A 28,000-nucleotide genomic window follows, 5' to 3' on the forward strand; every position below is an offset into this window, starting at 1 on the left:
TGTTCACAAAAACATATAGAATATGAATAAAAATAATTCATATGCTTACATTTGAAATTTACATGCAAAACAATTATGCAAACTTTGTTTTTGTGGAATTTTTCGTTAGAAAAAATACAGTTTTGCTAACATATTTTTAGACCAGAGGCACAGCAGTTACCAAAACAACTTTTATTTTAAATTTCTCCTAAATATATGAAGTAAAATACCGGAGAAAAAAAAATGTTTTTTTGACCGTTAATATATTTGTTCTGGCTCGCAACACAAAATTCATCGAAATAAGATTGGATCGCTCCGATTTCAAATCATTCAACTAGATACTGAAATGCAACCCATCATCCCAGATTCCAATTATTATTTTTTGTTTATCACTTCTACCATCCTTGTTGACCATGCAAAATTTCATGTACATATCTCAAAAAACTTTTTGAGAAAAAAAAATGTTTTCTAACCTCACAAATGACGTCTCTAAGGCTAACCATTCAAGCAATATTATTTATGAAAATGTATCATAACTTTGCAGATTTTCAATACATTCAAAAGAAATTTTCACTAAAATGCTCACAAAAAAAATGAATAAAAAAGAACATGTAAACGTTAGAGGAAAAAAGTCATTTAAATTTAATTTTTTATTAATTATTAATTTTTTGGATGCACAGCATGAATTTTTTTAAAATTTAATCCCATTAATATATTAAGAAAGAAGACTTTAGGAGAGTAAACATTATTTTGAGAGTTAATACATTTGAGTAACAAAATACGATTTTACTTATATGACTAATCAATTTGTACATTTTGACTTAATATAATAATTTATGATTAATAAAAAAGAAATTTACATTTTATTTTTCATGTACACTTATATGTTTATTACAGTATTCACTAAATTAAGTTTCATGAGTAGTTAATGCAAATAATTCAAAACAATTAATAAATTTTAAAATTCTAGGATTGAATGAATTCATGAAAAAATTAGAAATGTTAATGTAATGTGTCAAATCAGAGTTGGTGAAAAAAAAGATTTTGTAGAAGAGTTGATCCACTTTGCCCAAGAATATTCAGAAGACACCAATGAATAAGGCAAATACACAGAAAATAATAAAAGTCCTAATACATTTCAACACCAATGGGTGCCGTCTTCAGAGGAAAAATTTAACCACTAGTTTCGCTGACCGAGTTTCCCATTTGGGTTGAATACCAAATCTTCATGCTCGGTTGCTCAGCGGAAGAAGTACGTCTGTTCACTTCAAACGTCGTGGTCAGAATGAAGCTGTGAGCCTGCGTGAGATACTAATGCAGCATCCTGATTGGACATTAGCGGAATAGTGCTATCCGATTGGTCCATTCAAATTTTCTTGTAATTCCCGCTCGAAATTAAATGAATTTAAGCCATGGTGTTGCGATCGATCGGGGGTGTAGATTTATTATCATTCACTAGTATATTTTTGAAGGCCCGAATATATGTGTGTATATTTCAAGAAGCGAGAGTTTTTCACAAAGTCCACAGTTGATCTAGATTTCTACGAAGGCACATATATTCAGGCCTTCAAAAATATACTAGTAAACGATAATAAATCTACACCCCCGATCACAACACCATGGCTTAAATTCATTTCGAGCGGGAACTACAAGAAAATTCGAATGGACCAATCGGATAGCACTATTCCGCTAATGTCCAATCAGGATGCTGCATTAGTATCTCACGCAGGCTCACAGCTTCATTCTGACCACGACGTTTGAAGTGAACAGACGTACTTCTTCCGCTGAGCAACCGAGCGTGAAGATTTGGTATTCAACCCGAATGGGAAACTCGGTCAGCGAAACTAGTGGTTAAATTTTTCCTCTGAAGACGGCACCCATTGGTGTTGAAATGCATTAGGACTTTTATTATTTTCTGTGTATTTGCCTTATTCGTTTGTGTCTTCTGAAAAAAAGGTTTTGGTTTAAATTCATACTTACAATAAATTCATTTATTGTCGAATAAAATAATTTTTTAAATTAAACCATGTTCAGATTCTTAGAAAAGTGTTCAAATTCCAAATAATTAAAAGAATAATTAATTTCACTTTTAATTGATCTATAAATATTTCTTATGACGCAACAAAGGCGAACTTTTGCATTCTGATATTATATTTTTGCATAAAGCATTATTTTGTATTTGATAAATCCAGATAGTATTATTAATCATATATATACTTGTAGATGTATCTTTTTGAAGTTTTTTTTAACATGCTTAATTATTAAGTTATTTTACCAAAACAGTGTTAAATTTTTTTAAATTTGATTTTTACAGCATATATTTCAATAAACATATATTTAATATATACGATAAATAGGAAATACAAATACAACGCCACAACAGGCAAATTGCCCAACGAGGTGGCTGACTTACGAACATCATGGATCCCCGAGCCCCTACCTACTACTGCTACACCACACATGAACCCCCCCGCAGAACCCCCCAACGAATCGGTACATGCGGGAATGTGCGTGTACGTGTAGTGCAACCTGACGTAAAGTTTTTTGTTTCTGTGTAATGCTTGTTATGTGTAGTGCTGTCATCTGCCCTGTTTTACTAACTATGAGTGAAGTGTTATGGTTGAATGATTTACCGTTGTAGGACTGTTGCTCTCTGTGGCGAGACTTTTTAACGGGGAGATCGGCTCGCATTTGCGCCTTGAAGTTGGGAACCACAGAAAACCAACTTCAGCCGACCATCACTGTGGGGTTCGAACCCGGATCCTCGCATCACGAGTCCGGCACTATAACCACTCGACCACCACAGCGGTGTTTGGTTATACTTGTGTGGCAAAAAATTCTACATTATAATATTTAATGCAGGCCTATAGATTTCTCCCAAGAAATAATTTAAAATTGCTGATAAGAAGCCAGAATATGAGGCATCAAATCACAAAGAATGAAATAATTATCAGATACAACCTGATTGTTATAGCTGAGGCAGATGGAAAAGAGTAGAATTAAAACCTAATGTATAAAATGACTGGTGGTGATATATTAGATGTGATGTTTCCTGTTGTGATGATGAGACTGTAAAAAATAATAGCTTATGTAAAGATATAAACTATGGCACACTGGTCTTTGTCCTTCAGAGGGCAGTTGGTGTCTTGTTTAATTATAAGACTATCATCCCAGCAGGTGATGATAAAAGTCACTGCTGCTGCTTCATTGAGGAAACTAAAACAAAAGTGTTACAACTAAACTGCCCCCCCCCCCCTATGATCTTGCTGAACACAGAGAATGTGCTCCATAAAGTATCCTACTCCAGGGTTAGCAAGTTTTTCTTATGATAACACAATTTCCATTTGAGCTAAATATTTTATATCATTTTGGAATTTAAAGCAAAATGTCAGAAAAGACACTTGAAATTTATAGTGTTGGAAAAAAAAAACTGGATCTGACTGCCATAAAAAGTGTTATGCAAAAGTAAAAAATCTGTTACTCATTACATCATTGGATCCATCCGACAACAATCTTTTGATCTTGAGGAGTGGAGCAAGTTCTGAACATTTATCTACTGTGTGTAAGCATCATAGAGCTTTTTTCTCAAAGAAGTATGAAACATACAAATACAAATACAACGCCACAACAGACAAAATGCCCAACGAGGTGGCTGAGAAGCATGCATACCTGGAAGCATGCTTTTTTAAATGTCATGAGAAAATAATAAAAGGTTTAACTCTATCCCTACTATATCCGGCCGATCCGGCCCGTCATGCAGACTACCAAATCCGGCCCGAGGTAGGGGGGATAGGCATTTCACACTCTTTTATTCCGTGGGCAGGACACAGTAACGGATTGTTGACGGCTGCTGTGCGGGGTTCTTGTCGGAGAAAGAGAATTATTTTACAACTACAGTTACTTATGAAAGAATGATTATTGACGATGACAATACTTCAGGTGAACTTTGAGAAAGACGTGTGGTTACTATTTTTTGAAATTTCGCCAACATTCTGATTTTCATTAAAAGTTTATTTCGTTTTGTTTGAAACTAGTGAAAGATCTGCCTGCTAGCTATAGGTTTGATTATTAATCGAAGAATTTCTTTCGTAGTGCAATAGAAAAAAAAAGAACATTAATTACAATACATCAGAAAATCTTAATTTTTTTGGAATTAAAACATTACAAAAATTTTATTTTCGGACATTTTTTTATGAAACACTCAATGAATGACAATTTTCAGATGTACTGTACATCGGACCCATTAGATTTTGAAGAAATCAATGTTGAAACAGACAACTAAATATTATTGTATTTTCGCATCACTGTCGTTATTGTTAATTAACATACATACAATTTCAAATGATTTCTAGAACTACAATTACCGAAGTTCGATCTTTTCATATTTTTTCAAGCTGTTTGTGTTTTTCCAGCAAAACATACGCACACCAAGAAAATAAGTTTCCGTTGAAAAAGTAATTAAAAATATCGGTAAAACTGAAAGAAATTTTTATTTTTGTGGATTTAGTTCGAATTCTATATTCCACACTCAACTGCAGTGGTTCTTAAACTTTTATCACTCGTGGCCATGGCCCCCCTCATCCTGGAGCAGGATAGCTAAGAACTCTTGCAGGCCAGCAGCACAAACAGGCTTTCTTATGGTGAATTTATGCATGAAAAAAAAAAATTAAGGATCACCCCGGACGCCAGGGCTCGTGCCCTGTAAGCTCTACCCTTGTGGGGGTCATGCCAAAGCCTCCTAGATACTAGGTACTTCTAGGAGGCTTTGGTCACGCTTGTGCCTCCCTTGCCCTGTTCATAGTTGATCTGTGTCTCTCAAAATAGTTCAGTATAGATTTGTACATCCATAAAAGAACCACTTCAAAGCATAAATAGGCACACATATACACATCAGTATTTCCAGCTCGTCGTGACGCCCCTCACAAAAGGTTGGCAACACCCCTAGGAGCAACAACGCACACTTTGAGAAACACTGTCCTGGCGGCTTAAAATTAAGTGATAAGAAAACTATAATAGCTTTCGATAAACACCACACCTTGTCTCCAACATTTTCAGCCTCTGATCCACTTGACAAAGAGGTTGAGATGCTTGAAGAATTCACTATCACAAAGTGGACGATAGATGTATTAGAAGATAAGTAAGAGCTTTCATACAGGCGAGTTCCAAGAAAAATTGGCCTGGCCTATACTATCTCAATACATATATGATTATAACAATAGCAGAATTTGGGTTGTGGCTCTCACATAGGTTTGTTGTGCTGTTTGTTATCCTGTTGATTTTTCGCGTGTTTGGACATCTCTTTCATTTTGAGCTCTCATTCTGTTTGTATCAAAACAAGAAAGGCTGAATTAAGGAAAATATTCGCCCCTGGGCAGGACTCTGCAAAAGAAAGACTTCTTGGAAATAGAAAGACTTATGGTGAAAAGATTCGGCTTCAACGTGATTTGAATAATTTCCTACTGCGATTAGATTTTGGGAGGTCCTTACTTATCTGGAAAAAGGACATTTAAAATTCTTTTCAAAAAAGAGGATTTTTTTTATCGATTAAAAGATTGGGGATGGAAACCCACGGCTCTGTGGGTACGTACACGTGGCTCTTTAATAATACTAAGGAAAGAATAATACAGTGTAGTTTACTTGCAAAAAAAAGAAAAAAAACCTTTTTCCTCGTGAATAAGTTTTGCATTCATTGTGAAGGATAGAGGTTTGGGGCTTCTGACACTGAAAAATTAGCCGACTCCAAGTGGCGTGTAATTTAAAGATCTTTATAAGTACTTTGTTGGGAAATGCAAAGGCGTTGAATTAGAGAAAATCTCCCTTTATTCTCGTGTATTTCCCAGGGCACCGTTTTTTTACCACCAATTCGTCTGGTATTGAGTTCCATTGTGCGATAAATAAGGATAAAATATTTGTGGGATGTTTTTTATAGTCTAAACTCTGTCTTCTACTAACAGGCATGTCACTAGTTATCTGCAATCTTCTTGAATAGATAATGTCCACACAATTCTGTAATGTGATTAGTTTAGGGATTATTTTTAAGCTTTACATTCCTCTGGTTTTCGTCATCTTCTCTTGATACATATTCTGTTTAAAATAGGAGTAGGTCGTAGAATATTTTGTCACTCAGATTCGTAAAATTTTATTGATTAATAAGTTTAATCCGATTTTTGCGGTCACAAAATGTCGTTGGTGAGGACATTTGGCGATGTTGGTAATGGCAAATAGTATAAGTAGCCAAAACTTTGCATCACAGGAAATTTACTGTGTGAAGACAGACGAATCTTCTTTCCATCCCCGGTCGCTTTGTTTGGTTGGAGAAGAGGGCGTTGAAATACTTCGCTTTCTACCAGTTATCCGGTCATTGTCGAGAAAGGTTCTACAATGTGCAGTAGAAGAATAGGAGAAATAAATACGGGGGGGGGGGGAAGAAATTTGTCTCGAAGAAGCTCTCCGGAATCCTAGGGTCCATAGATTTTCACCCCTCTGGTAGGTAAAGAGTTAAAGATATTAAACTTGTATTTTTCACAGAAAATAAATGAAATAAATGGTTTTACAAAATCAATTCTAGGGCAAAAAAATATGCCATGCTTGTAGAGACAAAGTGAATAAACACATCAATAAATTAGGTGAAGAAACTGAATATTGTGAAGAGATGAATATATTAATGTAGAAATAAGTAACTTGGAAATATCAATTTCTAAACAAGAAACACTTGAAGAAATAAATTCATCTCTACAGAAAATAGAAAAGTCATCAGTTAAACTTCACAGGGTAGCTCCACAGTGCAGGTCAAACTATGCCAAAATAAAAGTTGAATCTGCCTATAACACTTTAAAATCAAAGGTTTGTAAGTTTGTGAAGAATTACCAGAAAATGAATCTCAAAGCACACTTAATGAAGATATTAAACAGAAAGCAAATGATGATATTATTTTGATAGAGTTAATTCGAAAAAAGACTCAATTTAACCATCACAACAAGGGAAAAGTTTCAAATTTTAACTCTGCTTCATGAAATAAGGAAAAAAATCTGTGAAGAGTTCAATGTCACTGAATATGCTGTGCGAAAAGCAGGAGAGCTTTTATAAATGAAAAAAAAAAAGGTGAGCCATTGTGTTTTTATTATAAAAAGAATCAAAAATTAAATTTCAACGAATTTTTTGCAATCTAATTTTTTAATGCAAAGGTTTAAATTTTCTTTCAAGTCATAATCTACATTTTTTTTTGTGAGCATTTTAGTGGAAATTTCATTTGAATGTATTGAAAATCTGCAAAGTGTTATGATATATTTTCACAAATAATATTGCTTGAATAGGGTTAGCCTAAGAGACGTCATTTGTGAGGTTAGAAAACATTTTCATTTCTCAAAATGTTTTTGAGATATGTACATGAAATTTTGCATGGTCAACAAGGATGGTAGAAGTAGTAAACATAAAATAATAATTGGAATCTGGGATGATGGGTTGCATTTCAGTATCTAGTTGAATGATTTGAAATCGGAGCGATCCAGTCTTATTTCGATGAATTTTGTGTTGCGAGCCAGAATAAATATATTAACGGTCAAAAAATCTTTTTTTTTTCTCCAGTATTTTACTTCATATATTTAGGAGAAATTTAAAATAAAAGTTGTTTTGGTAACTGCTGTACCTCTGGTCTAAAAATACGTTAGAAAAGTTGTATTTTTCCTAACTAAAAATTCCACAAAAACAAAGTTTACTAGTATATTTTTGAAGGCCTGAATATATGTGCCTTCGTAGAAATCTAGATCAACTGTGGACTTTGTGAAAAACTCTCGCTTCTTGAAATATACACACATATATTCGGGCCTTCAAAAATATACTAGTGAATGATAATAAATCTACACCCCCGATCGATCGCAACACCATGGCTTAAATTCATTTAATTTCGAGCGGGAATTACAAGAAAATTTGAATGGACCAATCGGATAGCACTATTCCGCTAATGTCCAATCAGGATGCTGCATTAGTATCTCACGCAGGCTCACAGCTTCATTCTGACCACGACGTTTGAAGTGAACAGACGTACTTCTTCCGCTGAGCAACCGAGCATGAAGATTTGGTATTCAACCCAAATGGGAAACTCGGTCAGCGAAACTAGTGGTTAAATTTTTCCTCTGAAGACGGCACCCATTGGTGTTGAAATGTATTAGGACTTTTATTATTTTCTGTGTATTTGCCTTATTCATTGGTGTCTTCTGAATATTCTTGGGCAAAGTGGATCAACTCTTCTACAAAATCTTTTTTTTCACCAACTCTGATTTGACACATTACATTAACATTTCTAATTTTTTCATGAATTCATTCAATCCTAGAATTTTAAAATTTATTAATTGTTTTGAATTATTTGCATTAACTACTCATGAAACTTAATTTAGTGAATACTGTAATAAACATATAAGTGTACATGAAAAATAAAATGTAAATTTCTTTTTTATTAATCATAAATTATTATATTAAGTCAAAATGTACAAATTGATTAGTCATATAAGTAAAATCGTATTTTGTTACTCAAATGTATTAACTCTCAAAATAATGTTTACTCTCCTAAAGTCTTCTTTCTTAATATATTAATGGGATTAAATTTTAAAAAAATTCATGCTGTGCATCCAAAAAATTAATAATTAATAAAAAATTAAATTTAAATGACTTTTTTCCTCTAACGTTTACATGTTCTTTTTTATTCATTTTTTTTGTGAGCATTTTAGTGAAAATTTCTTTTGAATGTATTGAAAATCTGCAAAGTTATGATACATTTTCATAAATAATATTGCTTGAATGGTTAGCCTTAGAGACGTCATTTGTGAGGTTAGAAAACATTTTTTTTTCTCAAAAAGTTTTTTGAGATATGTACATGAAATTTTGCATGGTCAACAAGGATGGTAGAAGTGATAAACAAAAAATAATAATTGGAATCTGGGATGATGGGTTGCATTTCAGTATCTAGTTGAATGATTTGAAATCGGAGCGATCCAATCTTATTTCGATGAATTTTGTGTTGCGAGCCAGAACAAATATATTAACGGTCAAAAAAACATTTTTTTTTCTCCGGTATTTTACTTCATATATTTAGGAGAAATTTAAAATAAAAGTTGTTTTGGTAACTGCTGTGCCTCTGGTCTAAAAATATGTTAGCAAAACTGTATTTTTTCTAACGAAAAATTCCACAAAAACAAAGTTTGCATAATTGTTTTGCATGTAAATTTCAAATGTAAGCATATGAATTATTTTTATTCATATTCTATATGTTTTTGTGAACACTTTAGTGAAGTTTTCACTTGAATATATTGAAAATTGAAAAAGTTACGATTTATTTTCTCAAACAATGCCACTCAAAAATTGAGCCTCGAAAAAGTCATCTGCATCATTTTTTGATAAATTTCAACATTTTTTTTTCTCAAGAAGTTTCAGAGGTATGCAAATAATATTTCACACAGTTAATAAGGATGGTAAAAGCAACAAATAAAAAAAAATAATAATTGAAATCTGAGACTATCGTCTTTCTCGTCTTCGCCGTCGTTGGGAACGGACGTGCTTTTATCGCGCTCCGCTCACCGAGCAATAGAAGAAGTTTTAACCGAAACCGTTGCCAGGGGATTACCGAAGGATTATCCGTCGGTGCACCATTTTGTGTTTTTCTTTGTGTTTTTCTTCGTTCTCGTAAGTTTTACTTAGCGTGTGTTTATTTTTGGGTCATATTCGGCTGTGTACTCTTTTTTTTTTCTAGCACACGGATTGCGAGATAAGTGGTTTTTTTTTACTATATTGCTCTCAATTCTTTTAAATTTTGATCGACTTAAAAAATTTTTATTCTCATTCTCATTTCATTTTCATTGAATTTTTGCCAGGTTTGTGTTTTCTCGCTTCTCTGATATAAATTTGTAGGTTTTTGGACGTTAGGGTGAGCAAACAGTGTATACTTTTTCCCAGGTTCTCTCAATAACTTTGTTTTTCCTTCCACTTGGGCCTATAGTTGTAGTGTTAGTGTGATTTGAGATAGTTAGCTAATTCTAATAAGTAAAAATTGTACTTTGTAGCTTAATACTATTTTTAGAGTGTGTTCTATTCTTTATATACATATTTTTTTTATTCTTCATGATTTAGTGTTGAGCATTCTATTTTACGTAATTTTTTCGTACATTCTATTTTACGTAATTTTTTCGTACATTCTATTTTACATAATTTTTTCGTACAATCTCTTACGTATATTTCGGATAGTAATGTATTTTACATTATTTTAATTTCCTGTTAACATTTTTCATTTTCCTATTTTTAATTATTATTATTATCTAGCTTTAGCAATAGTGTTAGTATGCCTCGACCTCGACTAGTGTTGTGTAGAGCTTGCGACGGGAGGTTTCCCTGGTCTAGGGGTATAGTAGCTGATAGTTTCAACTGTAAAGGGTGCTTAGATAGGAAAAGGCTGGAACTCGAGGTCGAAGCTTTACGGGAAAAAGTTAGGGTGCTAGAGGGCCCGGTTATAACGGACCCTCTGGTCGTCGAGCCACCTGTTGATGAAGAAGCAATCTCCACGAACGACAGTTTAGAGGGCGAATGGGTGGTCGTGGATGAGGTAGAGGGCGATAGTGATAGGGGTTTAATCATTGGCGATTCTATGGTTAGGGAACTTGGGAACCGAGTGTGTAGGGATTTTCGGGGTTTCGAGCGCTGTTGTCTTCCTGGGGGGAAGATTGGCAACGTTCGAGACGTTTTTCATCACGGAAAGTTTTCCTTGCGGGTGATTCTGTGGGTGGGAACAAATCAGGTAGGAGCGAATATTAGTGAGTCTCTGTCAGAGTACCGGGTTTTACTATTATCCGCTAGGGAGGGGGGTTCAGATGTGGCAGTGATTCCAGTGCTGCCAAGGGGTAGTAGGGGGGTATAGGTATAGGATCCACCAATTTAATATAGGCCCTAAGGACATTTGCTCTTCACTTGGGGTCACGTTCTTGGAGCTTCCCGCATTTACTGATAGGTGGCTTCGTTCGGGTGGGATCCATCTAAATAAGCGGGGGGTCTGGGAGGTATACGGTAGCCTTAGGTCAGGTTTTTTACTCCCAGACCACGTAGCCGGGAATGCGGGTTAGTTAATGATAATCACAACAGTACTGACGGGGAATTACCCACCTCTGACTTGGATGGCTTCTCGATTGACACTAAATCACCGGGCAAATTAAAATGTGTGTTAATAAATGCCAGGAGCTTGGGTAATAAGAAAGATTTTTTAGAAACTATGATAGTTGTGGAGGGCCTGGATCTTATAGCCATTTCAGAATCTTGGACAAATGATGGGGATGAATCTTTCTTACACATCTCGGGATATGATACTTTTTTGAGAAATAGATCTGATAGGAAAGGGGGTGGAGTGTTGATATACGTGAAATCCTGTTTGAAGGCTAGAGAGTGTAACGTGCAGAGAAGTGATATTGAAACCATATGGGTTGAGCTTGAAAACAAAAGACGTCATAAACTTATTGTTGGGGTTTGTTACAATCCACCGAATAGGGATCGAAACTACATCGCCAAATTGCATGATGAAATTTCCTACATGTGTAAGCATAACAGGATTATCATACTAAGGGAATTTCAATTACCCGGGTATCGATTGGGAGAACCTTTCAGCTAGAGATCAGTATGAAAGAGACTTTCAGAGGTTGGTGTTCGATAATTTTTTGTACCAGAATGAATCAGAAGCCACGAGGGACACTGCTATTTTGGATTTCGTTCTTACTAGTTCTGAGGATCTTGTTGAACATGTTTCGGTGGGGGAAGAGTTTTCTTCCAGTGATCATCGTATAGTCAGATTTCACTAACTTTTCCTCGGGTAAGGTTGATAACAAAAGACTGGTTCCATGTTTTCGAAGAGCTAACTTTGATGTTTTAAGAGGGTGGTTAGCGGAAGTTTTCAAAGACTGGTTGGAATCAGTAGGGTTGGTAAGTCAATGGGAAGAATTTAGTACGAAGCTGTTCTCTGTTTTGCACGACGTCATACCCTTTGTTCGAAAAAAGCGTGTTTGTACATCGCACCCTCTATGGTTCACGGATAGCGTGCGGAACCTTTATCTTGAAAAGAAAAGAGCATTCAGAGGGTATAAAAGTGGACAATAATTTCAAAATTGTCAATTAGCATAACTTTCCTACAGAACTCAGAAACGAAAATCAACTGAACCCGTATTTTAGGAGCTAGAATTTCATTGTCAAAACTTATGCTGGAAATTCATCTTCATATTTATTGAGAAAAGCAGTAATATATGATATTCACTCAGATGGATGACCTTTTTGAACCACGAATTCTGCTTCATTACTACAGGCGTCGGGAAGAATTTTGGTGCGGTAATAGCCTACTTATACAGTGATAGTGGTAGCTTAAATACACACTGCTAATTTGTCTCGAGTGTAAAAAAAGCTATCTTCGTCTTGGCCACAACAGAATTAAATTCTTTAATGAATGCGCCACCCACAAGATTCACTTTATGCACCCACCATTGGTAGTGCAAAATGTTGTCACCAAGAACAGTTTTTAATAATTTCAAGCATGCAGTTATGTAACGGGCAGAGTCTGATACTAGATCCTTTATTTTCATATTTAGTTTCGAATTCTGTTAAGCTGTCAATTATAGTTTGGAAACACACGGAAAAATTAACAATAAAATTTTAATTATCGAGAAGACTGTTGAAGAAAGCGATAAGGGATAGTAAAAAGGAAGTTGAATCTAGGTTGGCAGATAACATTGGCTCTGACCCAAAATCATTTTTTCGATATGTCAATAATGGATGTAAGGGGACAGTTGGCCCCCTCTCGATAGGAGGCTCAAAAGTAGAGAGCAATGTAGGCATGTGTAGTGCTTTCAATGACTTTTTCTCGTCGGTTTTTAAAGGAGATAATGATATTCGATATACAGGTGTTGCATGGGGTAATAAAACCCTCAACGATATTCAAGTAGAAGACGTGGCGGTCCTAAATCTTTTAAGAAATGTATGTGCAAGCAAAGCACCAGGACCAGATGATATCTATCCCAGGGTCCTCAGGGAATGTGCTAATGAATTGTTGGGGCCAGTCGCACATATATACAGGAGTAGTGTTGCTGAGGGTATCGTCCCAAGAGATTGGAAACTTGCTAATGTTGTTCCGATATTTAAGAAGGGTAGTAGAGAAGCTGTGTCCAATTATCGTCCAGGGAGTTTGACAAGCTCCTTCTCGAAAATTTTGGAAATTATCATCAAAAGGCAGTTTGTGAATTGGATAGACGAGAATAATGTGTTGTCGGATAATCAGCATGGGTTCAGGAAGGGAAAGTCATGTGTAACTAACCTCCTTTGCTTCTACGATCACGTGACTAAGGTTTTGGGTAAGAGCAAAAATGTACACGTTGTTTACCTTGATTTCCAGAAGGCATTCTATCGGGTCCAACATGGCAAACTCTTGAAGCGTTTACACGAGATTGGAATGGGGGGGGCAACTTGCTGAATTGGATAGAATCGTGGTTAAGAGATAGGTCGCAACGAGTTATGGTGTACAGGGAATTCTCTGGTTGGACAGACGTCACAAGTGGAGTTCCTCAGGGAAGTGTCTTTGGCCCCATACTTTTTTCACTTTTCATCGATAAACTCGATCAGTATATCGATGGGATTACTAGCAAATTCGCCGATGATGTAGGGGTGGGAACTCTGCGCCGCACTGCGCCAAAACTAATATCTTGCGCCATCCTGCTCCAATAGCGTATTTTCGTATTTTTCTGCGCCAAATAGCGAATTTTGCTTCAGTATGCCCGGAATTTCGGAAAGGACGAAAAAATTTTTTTGCTCCAGCTAGCTACGAAACGATTCTTTCCGAGAAGAGCGTGTTTTATTCCACTATATCTAAACTACCGACTTAAATTATCGGCCCCTCATCCGCGATCGTCGAACTGAAGATGGTTTGCAATGTTTTCAGCGTCAAAGTGCAAATGCGAGTGTTTCCGTTTTAAAAAAAAAGTCGCCACTGGAAGCAACAGAAATTACTGTAGTCGATCGTCATTGTGTTAAATCCCGATGTTTCGTGAAAAAAAATTTCATTCCGGGAGTAAAAAGCGCATGTCCGCCGAATTACGAATGTTAGTTTAGAAACTTTGGCGAATAACGAGCGTTAAATCGTCAATATCGCCAAATAACGGGTGTCAGATCGCCAATTTCGCCAAATAACGAGTGTCAGATCGCCAATCTCGCCAGATAATGATTTCTGAATCGCCAAACATCGTGTTGATTCTTCCGAAATTCTCTCCCATTTTGCAACAAAATCTTTTCAAGTATAAAAAAATTGAAAACTTATAAAAATGTTTTAGCTCATTTGAAGTGCTGCTGTTCAAGGCAGCAAATAGTGCCCTCAGTAAGCAAAAATCATCTTGAATAGACGGGTGCAAAAAATTTTATGACAGCTGCTCTTTCAAACAAGGTGTCAAAAGCCTAAAACACCAAAATCAAAAATCAAGCTGACAACAAGATGTTTGATATCAAAAGACAGTGCAGTTTTATTTTGAAAAGGGTTGAGGGTTAACGAAAATATTCTTGTTAATTTCACTGTTCCAATTTATAAATATCTGCTCCTAATCCTGAATTTTGCTGCTCCAAATCCTGAATCTTGCTGCTCCAAAGTGGACTTAGTCACTTCCCACCCCTGATGATGTGAAGTTAATGGGGGTAATTGGGAATCAAAGCGATAGGGAGTCGCTCCAGACGAGTCTAAACAGGATTGCATCATGAGCAAATGAATGGAGCATGACGTTAAGCGTTGATAAGTTGATGGTTGCTCATTTTGGTTCAAATGAGTCACGGTTCTCTTACGAGTTGAATGGTGTCACTATCCCGGATGCAACTAGGGTCACCGATTTGGGAATTCTCATTGACGAGCGGCTTAGGTTTTCTGAACATTGTTCAGTGGTGGTCAAAATAGTAAATAGAATGCTTGTGTGTGGTCTCATTTTCAAAAAGGTCTCTTTGCGTTCTCATTTCAAAAGTCATTCTTCCGCTTTTTCGAGGCTTAGTTCCTCCTGGGCTGGAGTATGGTGTGAGGTTTGGAGACCATACCTACAGAAGGACATAGACTTGGTTGAAGGGGTGCAGAGAAGAGCTACGCGTGTCTTTATTGGCACACAGGGCTTGAGTAATGAAGAGAGACTTCATTTTTTGAATATGTTTACATTGGATGAAAGCAAGTGTCGAGGAGATATGATCGAAGTGTTGAAAATTTTCAATGGGATGGATAGGATGGACCATGAACTTTTAGTACACCGCCAATCGACTGCTTTTACAAGGGGACACCAGTATCGATTGGTGAGGGACAATGCAAGGTTATGGTGCCACAGGGAATTTTTCTCTAATAGGGTTGTTAATAAATGGAATAGCTTACCCGCGGAGGTAGTTAATTGTATCACAATTGACATGTTTAAAAAGAAATACAATAAACCTGTTGTGGTAAATCGAGAAGCTATCCATTCTTAGAATAAGACAACGATAAGTATTCTTTATGGGTGTTGTATAATATTTTATCATGTGTATATATATTGTTTATAATTTGTGTTAATTTCAGTTTTAATTGGGTTGCTGTATTTTTGAAATATGACATCCATATTTCTATGGGCATCTTTTTATCAGCCACCTCGTTGGGCATTTTGCCTGTTGTGGCGTTGTATTTCTACTATGGGTGTCTTGGCTGGATGATTTGACATGGAATGACCCAGCGAGCAAGCGCTACATCATCTGAAATTTTTATTTTTCGATATGTATAAATTGTGTATTTAAAAATAAATCACAATAATATAATGATCTATTGGATAGATCTTGGCTTTTTATTTAAAAGGGTTTTTTTTTCACTTGGCTCTTTTCAGGTTGATCCTCTGAATATAACATTGAATGGATCATACATCACAACTGAAACAGCTCCCGCCATAAATGGCTCGCAAGTAACAAGCAGCAATGTGGAAACGAATGATGTTAATGCAACTTCCACTCTGACAAAAGTTGCTGGAAATAAATCAAAAAGATCAAAAAAAGCTTATGAGTAGGTTTTGACTAGTGTTTGATTTTTTTTTCTTTTGAGCTCATTATAGCAAAAATAAGCTGCATGAATTCAAATGTTTATATATGCATGTCTCTAGGGCAGGGGCTAACTTTTTGTGTTTTACCAACTCTTTGTGACAAAGTGGAAGCCAGAAACCTTTGTTAGTGAAACAGAAGCCAGGTACCTTCCTTGTCAATAAAACGAAGCTCAAGGACCCTATTACCAAATGATATTTCAGCACATATTAATGTAAAAACTGTAAGTTATTCGCAGCACATCAAAGAAAGGCTTTCTGCATTAAAAATTGATACTTTTAAGTATCTACATTTGTTCATTGACTGAACTATTTCCCTATTGATTCAAGTTTAAAAAAAAAATAGCTATGTAATACAAAATAATTTAATGCTGAGATGAATTTTTCTTTCTAAAGTTCATCTCATCATGAACATCCAGAAAGTCTTTTTTATATATGCCGCCATGTTAAGTTGCTGAGAAAAAATGCCATCTCTCTCAATAACTTATTTGTTTCTCCATCCAACCTCACAGAACCCCTGAAACTTCAAGGACTCATGGTTTTAACCACTGCTCTAGAGTTATGTAATCGGTGTAACCTATATATCTTATTGAGTTTTTCTTTCATTGTGAGATTTTATTAATTTGAGAACAGAGCTAAATTTTCTCTTTTACGACAAACATCATTATTAGGGATACGTAAATTTCGCAAAAAAAAAATTGTAAGAATCATAAATTTTGCATTTATTCGCAAAAAAAAAATTCATGTTAGAATTTTTGTTCACAAAAAAAATAAAAATTAAAGAAAATAAAATATATATAAAAAAAAATAGCACATCATAGGCCCTCAGCTAAAATGATTTTTCTGAGGCTCCCTTCACCTACCTTGCTAGAAATGCTTACTCTTGATAATTTGAACCAGATCTCATTTTCATGAGGTCTCTCTTCACTCGAGGTTTCTGGGCCGTGCTCGGCCAGACCCATTCATTAAGATGACACTGGTTGGATGTCATGTGCAAAGTGAACTTATCTTAACTCTTTTCTGCTGCTGTGTCTTCAGCAGAATACTATGTGGTTCATTGATTCCAACATACAGGAGAGTCCTGTTTATCCGGCCTTCCGTATTATCCGACGTCCCACCGCAAAAAAAAAAAATCACCAACTGTTGATCTTTCAGAATTTCACACAACGATGGAGTTAAGGCTTTAGAAACTGCAATTAAATACATTGAGCAACAAGAAGCAGCTACATGAATCGACATAATGATGCTGTAAAGATGGCGAGATTTGGCAGCAAAGAAATGACACTCGTCAGGAAAGCAGATTACGATTCAAAAATTTATCTAAATCATCACAGGACTGAACTTTTTTAAGTACCGTATTTGGCTTCAAAACATTCTGTAACTGTAAGTTCATTTTCCCACTTAATTTTTTCTGTTATGTGCAAAATTATAACATAATTTGACGTTTAATAGGCTTTTTCCTTGACACCTCCGTATTATCCGACGTTCTGCCAGCCTGTTTATGTTGGATAAGCGAGACTCTGCTGTACTGATTTGTAAATTTTTTTTCGTAAAAATGCCCTTGAAATTTGAGCCCAAAAGATTTCAAATCTACAAACTTACTCCACAAAGCATGTGCAAATGGAAAGTTTGATAATTTCAAAATTGTCAATTAGCATAACTTTCCTACAGAACTCAGAAACGAAAATCAACTGAACCCGTATTTTAGGAGCTAGAATTTCATTGTCAAAACTTATGCTGGAAATTCATCTTCATATTTATTGAGAAAAGCAGTAATATATGATATTCACTCAGATGGATGACCTTTTTGAACCACGAATTCTGCTTCATTACTACAGGCGTCGGGAAGAATTTTGGTGCGGTAATAGCCTACTTATACAGTGATAGTGGTAGCTTAAATACACACTGCTAATTTGTCTCGAGTGTAAAAAAAGCTATCTTCGTCTTGGCCACAACAGAATTAAATTCTTTAATGAATGCGCCACCCACAAGATTCACTTTATGCACCCACCATTGGTAGTGCAAAATGTTGTCACCAAGAACAGTTTTTAATAATTTCAAGCATGCAGTTATGTAACGGGCAGAGTCTGATACTAGATCCTTTATTTTCATATTTAGTTTCGAATTCTGTTAAGCTGTCAATTATAGTTTGGAAACACACGGAAAAATTAACAATAAAATTTTAATTATCGAGATTTCCAGAAAAGTAGTAAAAATTCAAATTTTTACATTTATTCGTCAAAATTGGCAAATTTCGCATTTATCGCGGTTATTTCATAAATACGAAATTTAAATATCCAGGTAGCAAACAGGGGCATGACATTTTACTGGCAAGCTGTTGATCCTAGAAGTATTCTTCCAATTAGAAAAAGTTTCCAAATAATGTGTAGTACTCAGACATGTCATTCATGTTTCAAGGGGTTGTATAGTTATTAAAATAGAAACATTACAGGGGTGCTACAAAATCTGCTACAATTTCTGATGACTGTTACATTTTGCTACAATTTCTGGCCATTTGCTATATTTTGCTACAAAAACCCCAAAATTTTTCAATTCTGTATCTATCTTGTGCCAAAAACAAAATTCTCCCTTAACACTAGAACTACCGAAATTTGCGGACCCCCCCCCCCCAGAACTACCGAAGCGGTCTTTTTGACTGCTATTGCAAAAATGCATGAGAAAGCTGTTAATAAGGATTTATTTTGAATTAAGACAAGTGTCATAAGAACAAGGATTGCGTGTCTTGATATATTGTTGTATGGATATTTTGGGGGGTCTCTGGGGCCCCATCCCCGTGAAAAAAATCTTATGCTTACATTTTGGAATTTATATTGCGTATTATCTATGGATTTCAGTATTTCAAGTCGTAAGTTTTCAAGAACTGTTTTATAATCATCTGGTGATTTTTTCACCCCCCCCAGCTGGATAAATGAAAAAACTTTGATTTTGAAGTAAACAAAATATTTTTTTACAATTACTCAATATATTTTTTTACAATTCTAATTTGCAAACAAAAGAACAACCTCGGTTAAAAATCCATAAAATTTCAAAATAAAAAATCTTGATATAATATGGTGTTTCCTAACCTGTGATCTGTGGACCCCGGAGGTCCATGAGGACTTTGTAAGGGGTCTGCGGGATTATTTTCATTTACTGCCATTGCATGAATGACACATTTCGTGCTGTGAAATTACAATTTGTTCATTTTTTTTTATAAAGAAATTTATATGCAAATCAAAAAACAGAATAGATATTAGATTTTATGGAAGAGGGAGAGTGTCTAAAAATTGACCTGACGCTAATGGAGCTCCGCTGTGCAATGACCATTACTGCAAGGAATCTGCGATATCAAAAGTTTGGGGAACACTGATATAATACAAATACAACGCCACAACAGGCAAAATGCCCAACGAGGTGGCTGATAAAAAGATGCCCATAAAAATATGGTTGTCATATGTTTAAAAAATACAGCAACCCAATTAAAAATGCAATTAACACAAATTACAAACAATATATACACATGATAAAATATTATACAATGCCCATAAAGAATACTTATGGTTGTCTTATTCTAAGAATGGATAGCTTCTCGATTTACCCCAACATGTTTATCGTATTTCTTTTTAAACGTGTCAATTGTGTTACAATTTACTACCTCCGGGGGTAAGCTATTCCATTTATTAACAACCCTATTGGAGAAAAATTCCCTGCGACACCATAACCTTGCATTGTCCCTCACCAATCGATACTGGTGTCCCCTTGTAAAAGCAGTCGATTGGCGGTGTACTAAAAGTTCATGGTCCATCCTATCCATCCCATTAAAAATTTTGAACACTTCGATCATATCTCCTCGACACCTGCGTTCATCCAATGTAAACATATTCAAAAAATGAAGTCTTTCTTCATAACTCAAGCCCTGTGTGCCAATAAGGACACGCGTAGCTCTTCTCTGCACCCCTTCAACCAAGTCTATGTCCCTCTGTAGGTATGGTCTCCAAAACCTTACAGCATACTCCAGTCCAGGACGAACTAAGCCTCGAAAAAGCGGAAGAATGACTTTAGGAGAACGCGAAGAGACCTTTTTGAAAATGAGACCAAGCATTCTATTCGCTTTTTTGACAACCGCTGAACAATGTTCAGAAAACTTAAGTCGCTCGTCAATGAGAATTCCCAAATCGGTGACTCTGGTTGCATCCGGGATAGTGACACCATTCAACTCGTAAGAGAACCGTGGGTTGTTCGAACCAAAATGAGCGACCATGCACTTATCTACGCTAAACGTCATGCTCCATTCATTTGCCCATGCTGCAATCTTGTTTAAGTTGGTCTGGAGCAACTCCCTATCGCTTTCATTTCCGATTACCCCCATTAGCTTCACATCATCTGCGAATTTGCTAGTCATTCCATCGATACCCTGATCGAGTTTATCGATAAAAAGTGAAAAAAGTATGGGGCCAAGGACACTTCCCTGAGGAACTCCACTTGTGACGTCTGTCCAACCAGAGAATTCCCCGTTCACCATAACTCGTTGCGACCTATCTCTTAACCACGATTCTATCCAATTCAGCAAGTTGCCCCCTATTCCAATCTCGTGTAAACGCTTCAAGAGTTTGCCATGTTGGACCCGATCGAATGCCTTCTGGAAATCAAGGTAAACAACGTCGACATTTTTGCTCTTACCCAAAGCCTTAGTCACGTGATCATAGAAGCAAAGGAGGTTAGTTACACATGACTTCCCCTTCCTGAACCCATGCTGATTATCCGACAATACATTATTCTCGTCTATCCACTTCACAAACTGCCTTTTGATGATAATTTCCAAAATTTTCGAGAGGGAGCTCGTCAAACTCACTGGACGATAATTAGACACCACTTCTCTACTACCCTTCTTAAATATCGGAACAACGTTAGCCAGTTTCCAATCTCTCGGGACGATACCCTCAGCAACACTACTCCTGTATATCTGTGCGACTGGCCCCAACAATTCATTAGCACCTTCCCTGAGAACCCTGGGATAGATATCATCTGGTCCTGGTGCTTTGCTTGCACATACATTTCTTAGAAGATTTAGGACCTCCACGTCTTCCACTTGAATATCGTTGAGCGTTTTATTACCCCATGCAACACCCGTATATCGAATATCATTATCTCCATTAAAAACCGACGCAAAAAAGTCATTGAAAGCACTACACATGCCTACATTGCTCTCTACTTTTGAGCCTCCTATCGAGAGGGGGCCAACTGTCCCCTTACATCCATTATTGACATATCGAAAAAATGATTTTGGGTCAGAGCCAATGTTATCTGCCAACCTAGATTCAACTTCCTTTTTACTATCCCTTATCGCTTTCTTCAACAGTCTTCTTTTATCAGTAAACAATGATAGGTCACCTCGTCCACTTTTATACTCTCTGAATGCTCTTCTCTTTTCAAGATAAAGGTTCCGCACGCTATCCGTGAACCATAGAGGGTGTGATGTACAAACACGCTTTTTTCGAACAAAGGGTATGACGTCGTGCAAAACAGAGGACAGCTTCGTACTAAATTCTTCCCATTGACTTACCACCCCTACTGATTCCAACCGGTCTTTGAAAACTTCCGCTAACCTTCTTCGCAAAACATCAAAGTTAGTTCTCCGAAAACAAGGAACCAGTCTTTTGTTATCAACCTCACCCGAGGAAATAATATTCCTCGGGTGAATAATATATGTGCGTGTGTGATCTGGATATAAATATATTATAACAAAAAAATATTCATAATTTATATAATACGAATAATTGCATTTACCGAAAAGAAAACAAATAGATATTGGGACTTGTAGGCATTTGCAAAATTTTCTCGAGGAGAAGTTAAATTTTTTCCCTTCTGGGGATTTACGGTTTTTCCTGAAAAATAACACTATAATCTTGGCTCAAGGTGGGGGGGGGGGGGGTTTAGAATCCCCCCCCCCATTGTGTTCGCCAATGTTGGGACTTCGCAGAGAAATAAAAAGCATATAGCGATCATATATCACTTAGCAGTCGGAACATTGAATCTTTGCTTCTCAATGCTTTTTACAAACTGGATTTTTGCATTTTCTGCACATCAATGTTTTGTTTTTACATTTGCTCACATAGCACTGTTTGCGTTTCTCCAATTTCTCTGTTTGATCATCGTCAGAGTTTTCAAACAAATCTGAAGGGGGACATCTATCTGCGATGAAGGCTGATCGGAGTTCATCAGCTAATTGTAAAATGAAGTTCCTCCGAGAAATTTTTTTCTTCGTAACTTTTTTGTAGCAAATCCATGTATTGATTGCGCTCAGATCAAGGATATTATGAAACACGTGCATCGGCCAGCGCCTTGAAGGAGATCCCACAGAATATTTTCATGCCATCTGGTCTAAAATTTTGTTGAGTTATAAAATTCCACGGACTCGGATTTTTTTTTTTTTATTGGTCGAAATTTCAATTGAGGGATGAAGAGAACTCAAAACCAATACATTTTTTTAGGTTTTCCCTGATACGCAGTCATTGTAATAAGATCTAATTTTAGGAGTTTGGTATTGTATAACTGAGCATTTGAGTTTATGATAACATTAGGGATTTCTCGTCTGGATTTATTCATGGTTCCCACGAGACTAGTATCAGCCTTTTTCAATTTTTCTACAAGCTTCACGGAAGTGAAAAACTATCGGTTGTAATATTCCTTCCTTTCTTTAGATATGGTTGCGCAATCTTCATTACAACTTGTTCTGGAAGAGGTACATCATTGGGACGTAATTCATCTTTGCCGAGATATGGAAAACTGTTGCACACATAATTAGAATCAACAATCATCCAGATTGATTCCAGATTTGTCTGGCTTATTAGCCATATATTGAAGGAATCTGCATCTTGTCTTTGTAGGAAAAAGCTGTTCATCTACCATCAAATTAGGACCTGGAATGTAGCATGACTTGTAGTTGTTCATGAACTCCCCCAAAGCAGAATGTTTTGTGGTGTTCTGCAGCGAGCCCTCAGCTGACTTAAAATGTTCTGCAATAAAAATTTGCATATACATAATAGCGTTTTTCTACACTTGAAATTCTTTCAGATTGTTCTGCAACAGCACTGATTGTTCTGCGACGTACGTCTCACATTTCTGCATATTTTGCTTTGGGGATGAACTCATTCCATATTTCTGAAACTAAAGCAAATTTATCTGACTGTAATCGATTTGCTGTTGTAGATTTCACGTCAAACCTTAAATATTTCATAATTTCACAGAACTTATTTCTACCATTGAAACAGTGATCAAAATGACCGCTCAGTAGTTCTAGATAGAAGTTTTTCTACAAGATCAATGAAATGACTTAGAAAATTTTTTTGCACCAAAAGATTCCTTTCGTCAAATCAGGAAAAGTAACGGAGCGAAATTGTCAAATTTTGAAAAATAAAGATGTAGTGGGTGATCAAACTTCAGAATGACCGCGCGGTAGCTTTAGTGTTAAGAAACTTCAGAGTTGCATGGCAATAGAAGCTGACTTTTCAATAACGCCATTCGTTCTCGTAATTTGATTTCTTGGGGCCACACAAATAGAATTAGCTTGAGGCTCGCTCCCCAGGATTTGGTATTCAGGCTTCCAACAATGTATAAAATAGGGTCAAACTACAAATTGCCGCTCATCTGCCTAACAATGAAAAAAACCTTCAATCACTGTTTCCAGGTATTTTTTTATGAAAAAAAGTTGACTGCTTTGATTTATACGTTCCTTACATTTACTATTTTTTAAATTACGTTGATTTTCCCTGACTGGCTGTATTTGATGAAACATTCATGTATCCTTTAACATAGGGGTCTTCAACCCTAGGCCCGTCATCGCCATTTTGGTGACCCACCAAAACATTTTGATCGATTGAGGCAATATCATTCAACAATAATGTGAAACGAAGATTTCAACACAAAAAAGTCACCCAGCTTCATATAGACTTATAACAAGGACTGGCTGATCAGTGTATAGTATTTAGCTTCTTAATAAGGCCTTTAACGCAAAAGAAACCATACCATAAATAACTTTGAGTACATCCTGTCTTCCTTGAGTGGGAGAAAGCAGAAATGAATGGAATTTCCATGGTTTCGTATTTCTCAGGTGCATGGTTGGGAAAAGAGCAGGTGGATATATGCATCTTGATTGGTTGGAAAGAGGATTTGTACAAAATTGATACAGTTTGTTTACTTGTGTTTTTGGTCTTTGAAGCCTTTGATCAGAAACCTTTTAGTCTTTAAATGGGTGAGTGCATAATGGTGAACCGTGATAGGAAAAAAAGGAAAGTTGAAGAAAAAGTGAGATTTTTTCAAGAAAAATGGTCATCCCTTTATTTTTTCATTGAATGCAAAGCTACAGCAGTTTGTCTCATTTGCAATGAGAGTGTAGCCATGATGAAAGAATACAGTATTAAAAGAGACATCATGATACCAAGCGTAGCGCAAAGTATTCTGGATTGAAGGGGCATTTTCAAAGTAAAAAAGTCAATGAACTGAAATCGACGCTGAACTGTCAACAGTCATTATTCTTCAGAAGAAATGAACATTCTGAAAATTGTGTTCATGTTAGTTACATAATAGCAGAAAAAATTGCGAAATGTGGGATGTCCTTCATTGATGGATAATTCGTTAAAGAATGCCTTCAGCCTGCAGTTGATGTGCTTTGCCCATCACAGGCTGAAGCTGTTTCGAATAGTTTCGTAGTTTGTCTGATGTGACAGTCAGGGTTTAAGCTGGATAAAAAATTCCTATCGCAAAAAAGTGAAAATGGGGGGAAAAGCTTTAGCAAAATGCTACGATGCTAAGGAACCATTCAAGTATTATGTCAGCAGATTTTTAGCCATTTTTGACCCCCCCCCTCCCCCCGTCAGCAAAAGTCAGCAAAACACTGACCCCCTCCACCCCTTGTTAGCAAAATTTAGTCTGCAGCTTAGAATATTTCATATCTTCAAAAAAGGTGGTTAATGACGTAACCAACCTTCAACCCCCCCCCCTTGTCATCAAAACTCAGCAAATCCGAAACCCCCTTCCCCCCCCCCCTTGATGCTGACGTAATACTTGAATGACCCCTAATGTAATGATTGATGGTTGGATGTCTACTCCTTGCACTGTACGCATTTTTGCAAAAGTGGCCACTACTTTTTTCGCATTCTACGATTTTCTTTCGCATTTTGCGAAAAATGTGACCGTAGCTTAAACCCTGGTGACAGTAGCAAGACACGTGGAGGATCTGTCAGCAGATGTATTCAAGACCTTCAAATGCAAATGTGGGGAATTTTCGCTTTACTCAGTAGCTATGGATGAATCAACGGATGTAACGTGCTGCACGAGCAGCCATTTTCATTTGAGGTATTGACAAAAACTTCAAAATTGTTGAGGAGTTAGTATCATTGCACTTAGCGATACCACACGAAGTTCCGACTTATATTCAAGTTTGGCAGAAACATTGGCCAAATGTGAGTTGGACTTGGGCAACATATCTGCCATAACTACAGATGGTGCTCCCTCTATGACCGGTCAGAAGACGGGGGTAATGACATTGATAAAGTCAAATGCCAAAAAATGTAGAAATACGAAGATGATGGCTTTCCATGGCATCATACACCAGGAAAACTTGTGCAAAAAGTTTTTCTCCAACTTTGAACATGTAATGTCTGTTATAGTGAAAGCGGTTAACTTCATTCGATTCAAAGGATTTAACCATACACAGTTTCCAAAATTCTTAGAGCATTTGGAAGCTGAGCATGTGTGGCGACGTTATTTATTGTACATGAATGAATGAACACCAGAACTTTGCCACTGGACTTATTCCTTTGCCGAGATCTCTTCCAGCCCAGCTTCATGGCAGGGTCTGGAACACTTTATTTTGTGTAAAAAAAAACATACAAAATTTTTAAAACATATTTCCCCCGGACAATTGGGTACTGTCGCGATTAACAAATTTTGTGGTGATTACAGACGAGATGGGATTGGGAGTTGGAGAAAAGTTTTGGGGTTTAGTTAAGACCCCGTTATTTATTGTACAGAAGTAGGGTGGTTGAGCCGGGGAAAGATGCTTCAGCGCCTGTTTTCCTTGAAGGAGGAAGTTGATGAATTCATGAAATCCAAAGGAAAACTTATTGAAGAGTTTCAAGATAAAAAGTGGGTGAGAGATTTTTCATTTCTTGTCGATATCACTGGTCATCTGAATGATCTAAACTACTGCTTACTGGGAAAAGACCTACTTGTCCATAATTTTTATGACAACATGAAAGCGTTTGAAACTAAATTAGTCCGTTGGGAACATCAATTGCAAAACAAAAACTGTGTACATTTTTCTAAGTTATTGGAGTTGGTAAATCGATCTACAACTTGGAAACTGGACGATTATGTACAGGGCATTTCAAATTTGAGAATAGAATTCAGAAGCAGATTTTCAGACTTCTGCGAGAATGAAATTTCTATGAAAATGTTTTCCTCACCATTCTCGGTTGATATCGAAAGTGTTCCACCAGAGCTACAATTAGTATTTGCGGATTTTCAGTGTGACTCTGCAGTTAAATGCAAGTTTTTTTCTGGAATTCCTTCATTAATTAATTTTTATTCTAAGTATGTGTCCAAAGAAAAGTATCCATAAATACGGAAACATGCATTATTCATGTCTTCTATATTTGGCAGCACTTACATATGTGAGCAGTTGTTTAGACGAATGAAGAATTCAAAATCAAAAACTAGAAGGCGTCTGTCTGATCGGCATTCGGAGGATAATTTACAAATGGCAACAACACAAGTTTTAACCAACATTGAAGCTTTAGTCAAGCAAAAACAATGTCAAGTTTCGCATTAATTGAGGAATTACATCCACTCGCAGACAAGTCAGCAACTGTCTAACTGGATTTCAGGGCACGCTGGGACTATATAAAAAGTTAATTTTTTTTATTTCAATAACTAAACAAACCCCTTGCAACATGAATGGCATATCTGAGTACTACATACTATTTAGGTACTTTTTTAATTGAAAGTATACCTCTAGGATCAACAGTTCTCTAGTAAAATGTCATACCCCCCCCTCCCTCGTTTGATATGCATCCTGTATATACTCTGGACTTTTAAGTCTTTTTTCATAATCAAGTCATAGGTTTATTGGTTGAAACTAATTTGGTTAGTGCAAAATAATTTTGGTGCACCTTCGAATTAATCTTAATGAGGTTCAATTGGCATGCAGTAGAATCCCATTGTAACAATCTCCAAGAGAGCTGAGAAATTTCGTAACAACGAAATTTTCTTACAAAGAATTCCACAGATTTTTCTGCTTTGTTCCTATGTAAACTTGTTTGGGGAAATTAGACAAGTTTTCGTTAAAACAAGATTTTTGCTATAATGGTATCCATTAAAATGGGAATTGACTGTATAGGAGCAAAAATTAATTCTGTTATGTATCTACATTTGTTCACTGACTGAACTATTTGCCCAATTAATTTGGGTTTAAAAAAAAAAATACTACTTATGTAATACAAAATAATTCAAATGAATGATATAGGCCAATTCTGAATTAAAATCTGTAATGCATTTTCTCTCTCTCTTTTTTTGCAGTTGCTCGCAATGTGGACGTGCTTTTAAAAAGTCAAGCCACCTGAAGCAACATATACGAACCCATACCGGGGAGAAACCGCACATGTGCTTGCATTGCGGTAGGATGTTTGTGTCCACAAGTGTGCTTCGGGGTCACATGAAAACTCACGAAGGAAAAAAGGACTACATATGTGGAAATTGTAACACTGGTTTCACAACCAAAGGATCATTGACTAGGCATATGATGACCCATTGTTACAAAAAAGTGTTTGAATGTCCCCGTTGCTCAGAGACTTTTGAACTCAGAATTTTGTATGATGAGCATGTCAAGCAGTGTGAATCTAATCTCCAAAGTGATGTTTCAGGTACGTTTGCTTTCA

The 28,000-nt window shown here is 36.3% G+C and overlaps 1 protein-coding gene across 3 annotated transcripts in view; it reads left to right on the forward strand.

The window, feature by feature from the left end:
* LOC149070677 (zinc finger protein 236-like) overlaps nucleotides 1-28,000 on the forward strand; it is a 101,723-nt gene that overhangs the window by 50,698 nt on the left and 23,025 nt on the right. For all 3 annotated transcript variants that reach the window (XM_089249136.1, XM_089249138.1, XM_089249137.1), the window contains 2 exons: nucleotides 15,858-16,030; nucleotides 27,642-27,985. In XM_089249136.1, the coding sequence (XP_089105262.1) occupies nucleotides 15,858-16,030; nucleotides 27,642-27,985 (517 nt within the window). The remainder of the gene's footprint in view (nucleotides 1-15,857; nucleotides 16,031-27,641; nucleotides 27,986-28,000) is intronic.

The sequence above is a fragment of the Pholcus phalangioides genome, unplaced genomic scaffold (genome assembly GCF_987345545.1).
Source record: "Pholcus phalangioides strain wild (caught in Gottingen) unplaced genomic scaffold, Ppha-v1.0 ptg000021l_1, whole genome shotgun sequence".
Taxonomy (NCBI): domain Eukaryota; kingdom Metazoa; phylum Arthropoda; class Arachnida; order Araneae; family Pholcidae; genus Pholcus; species Pholcus phalangioides.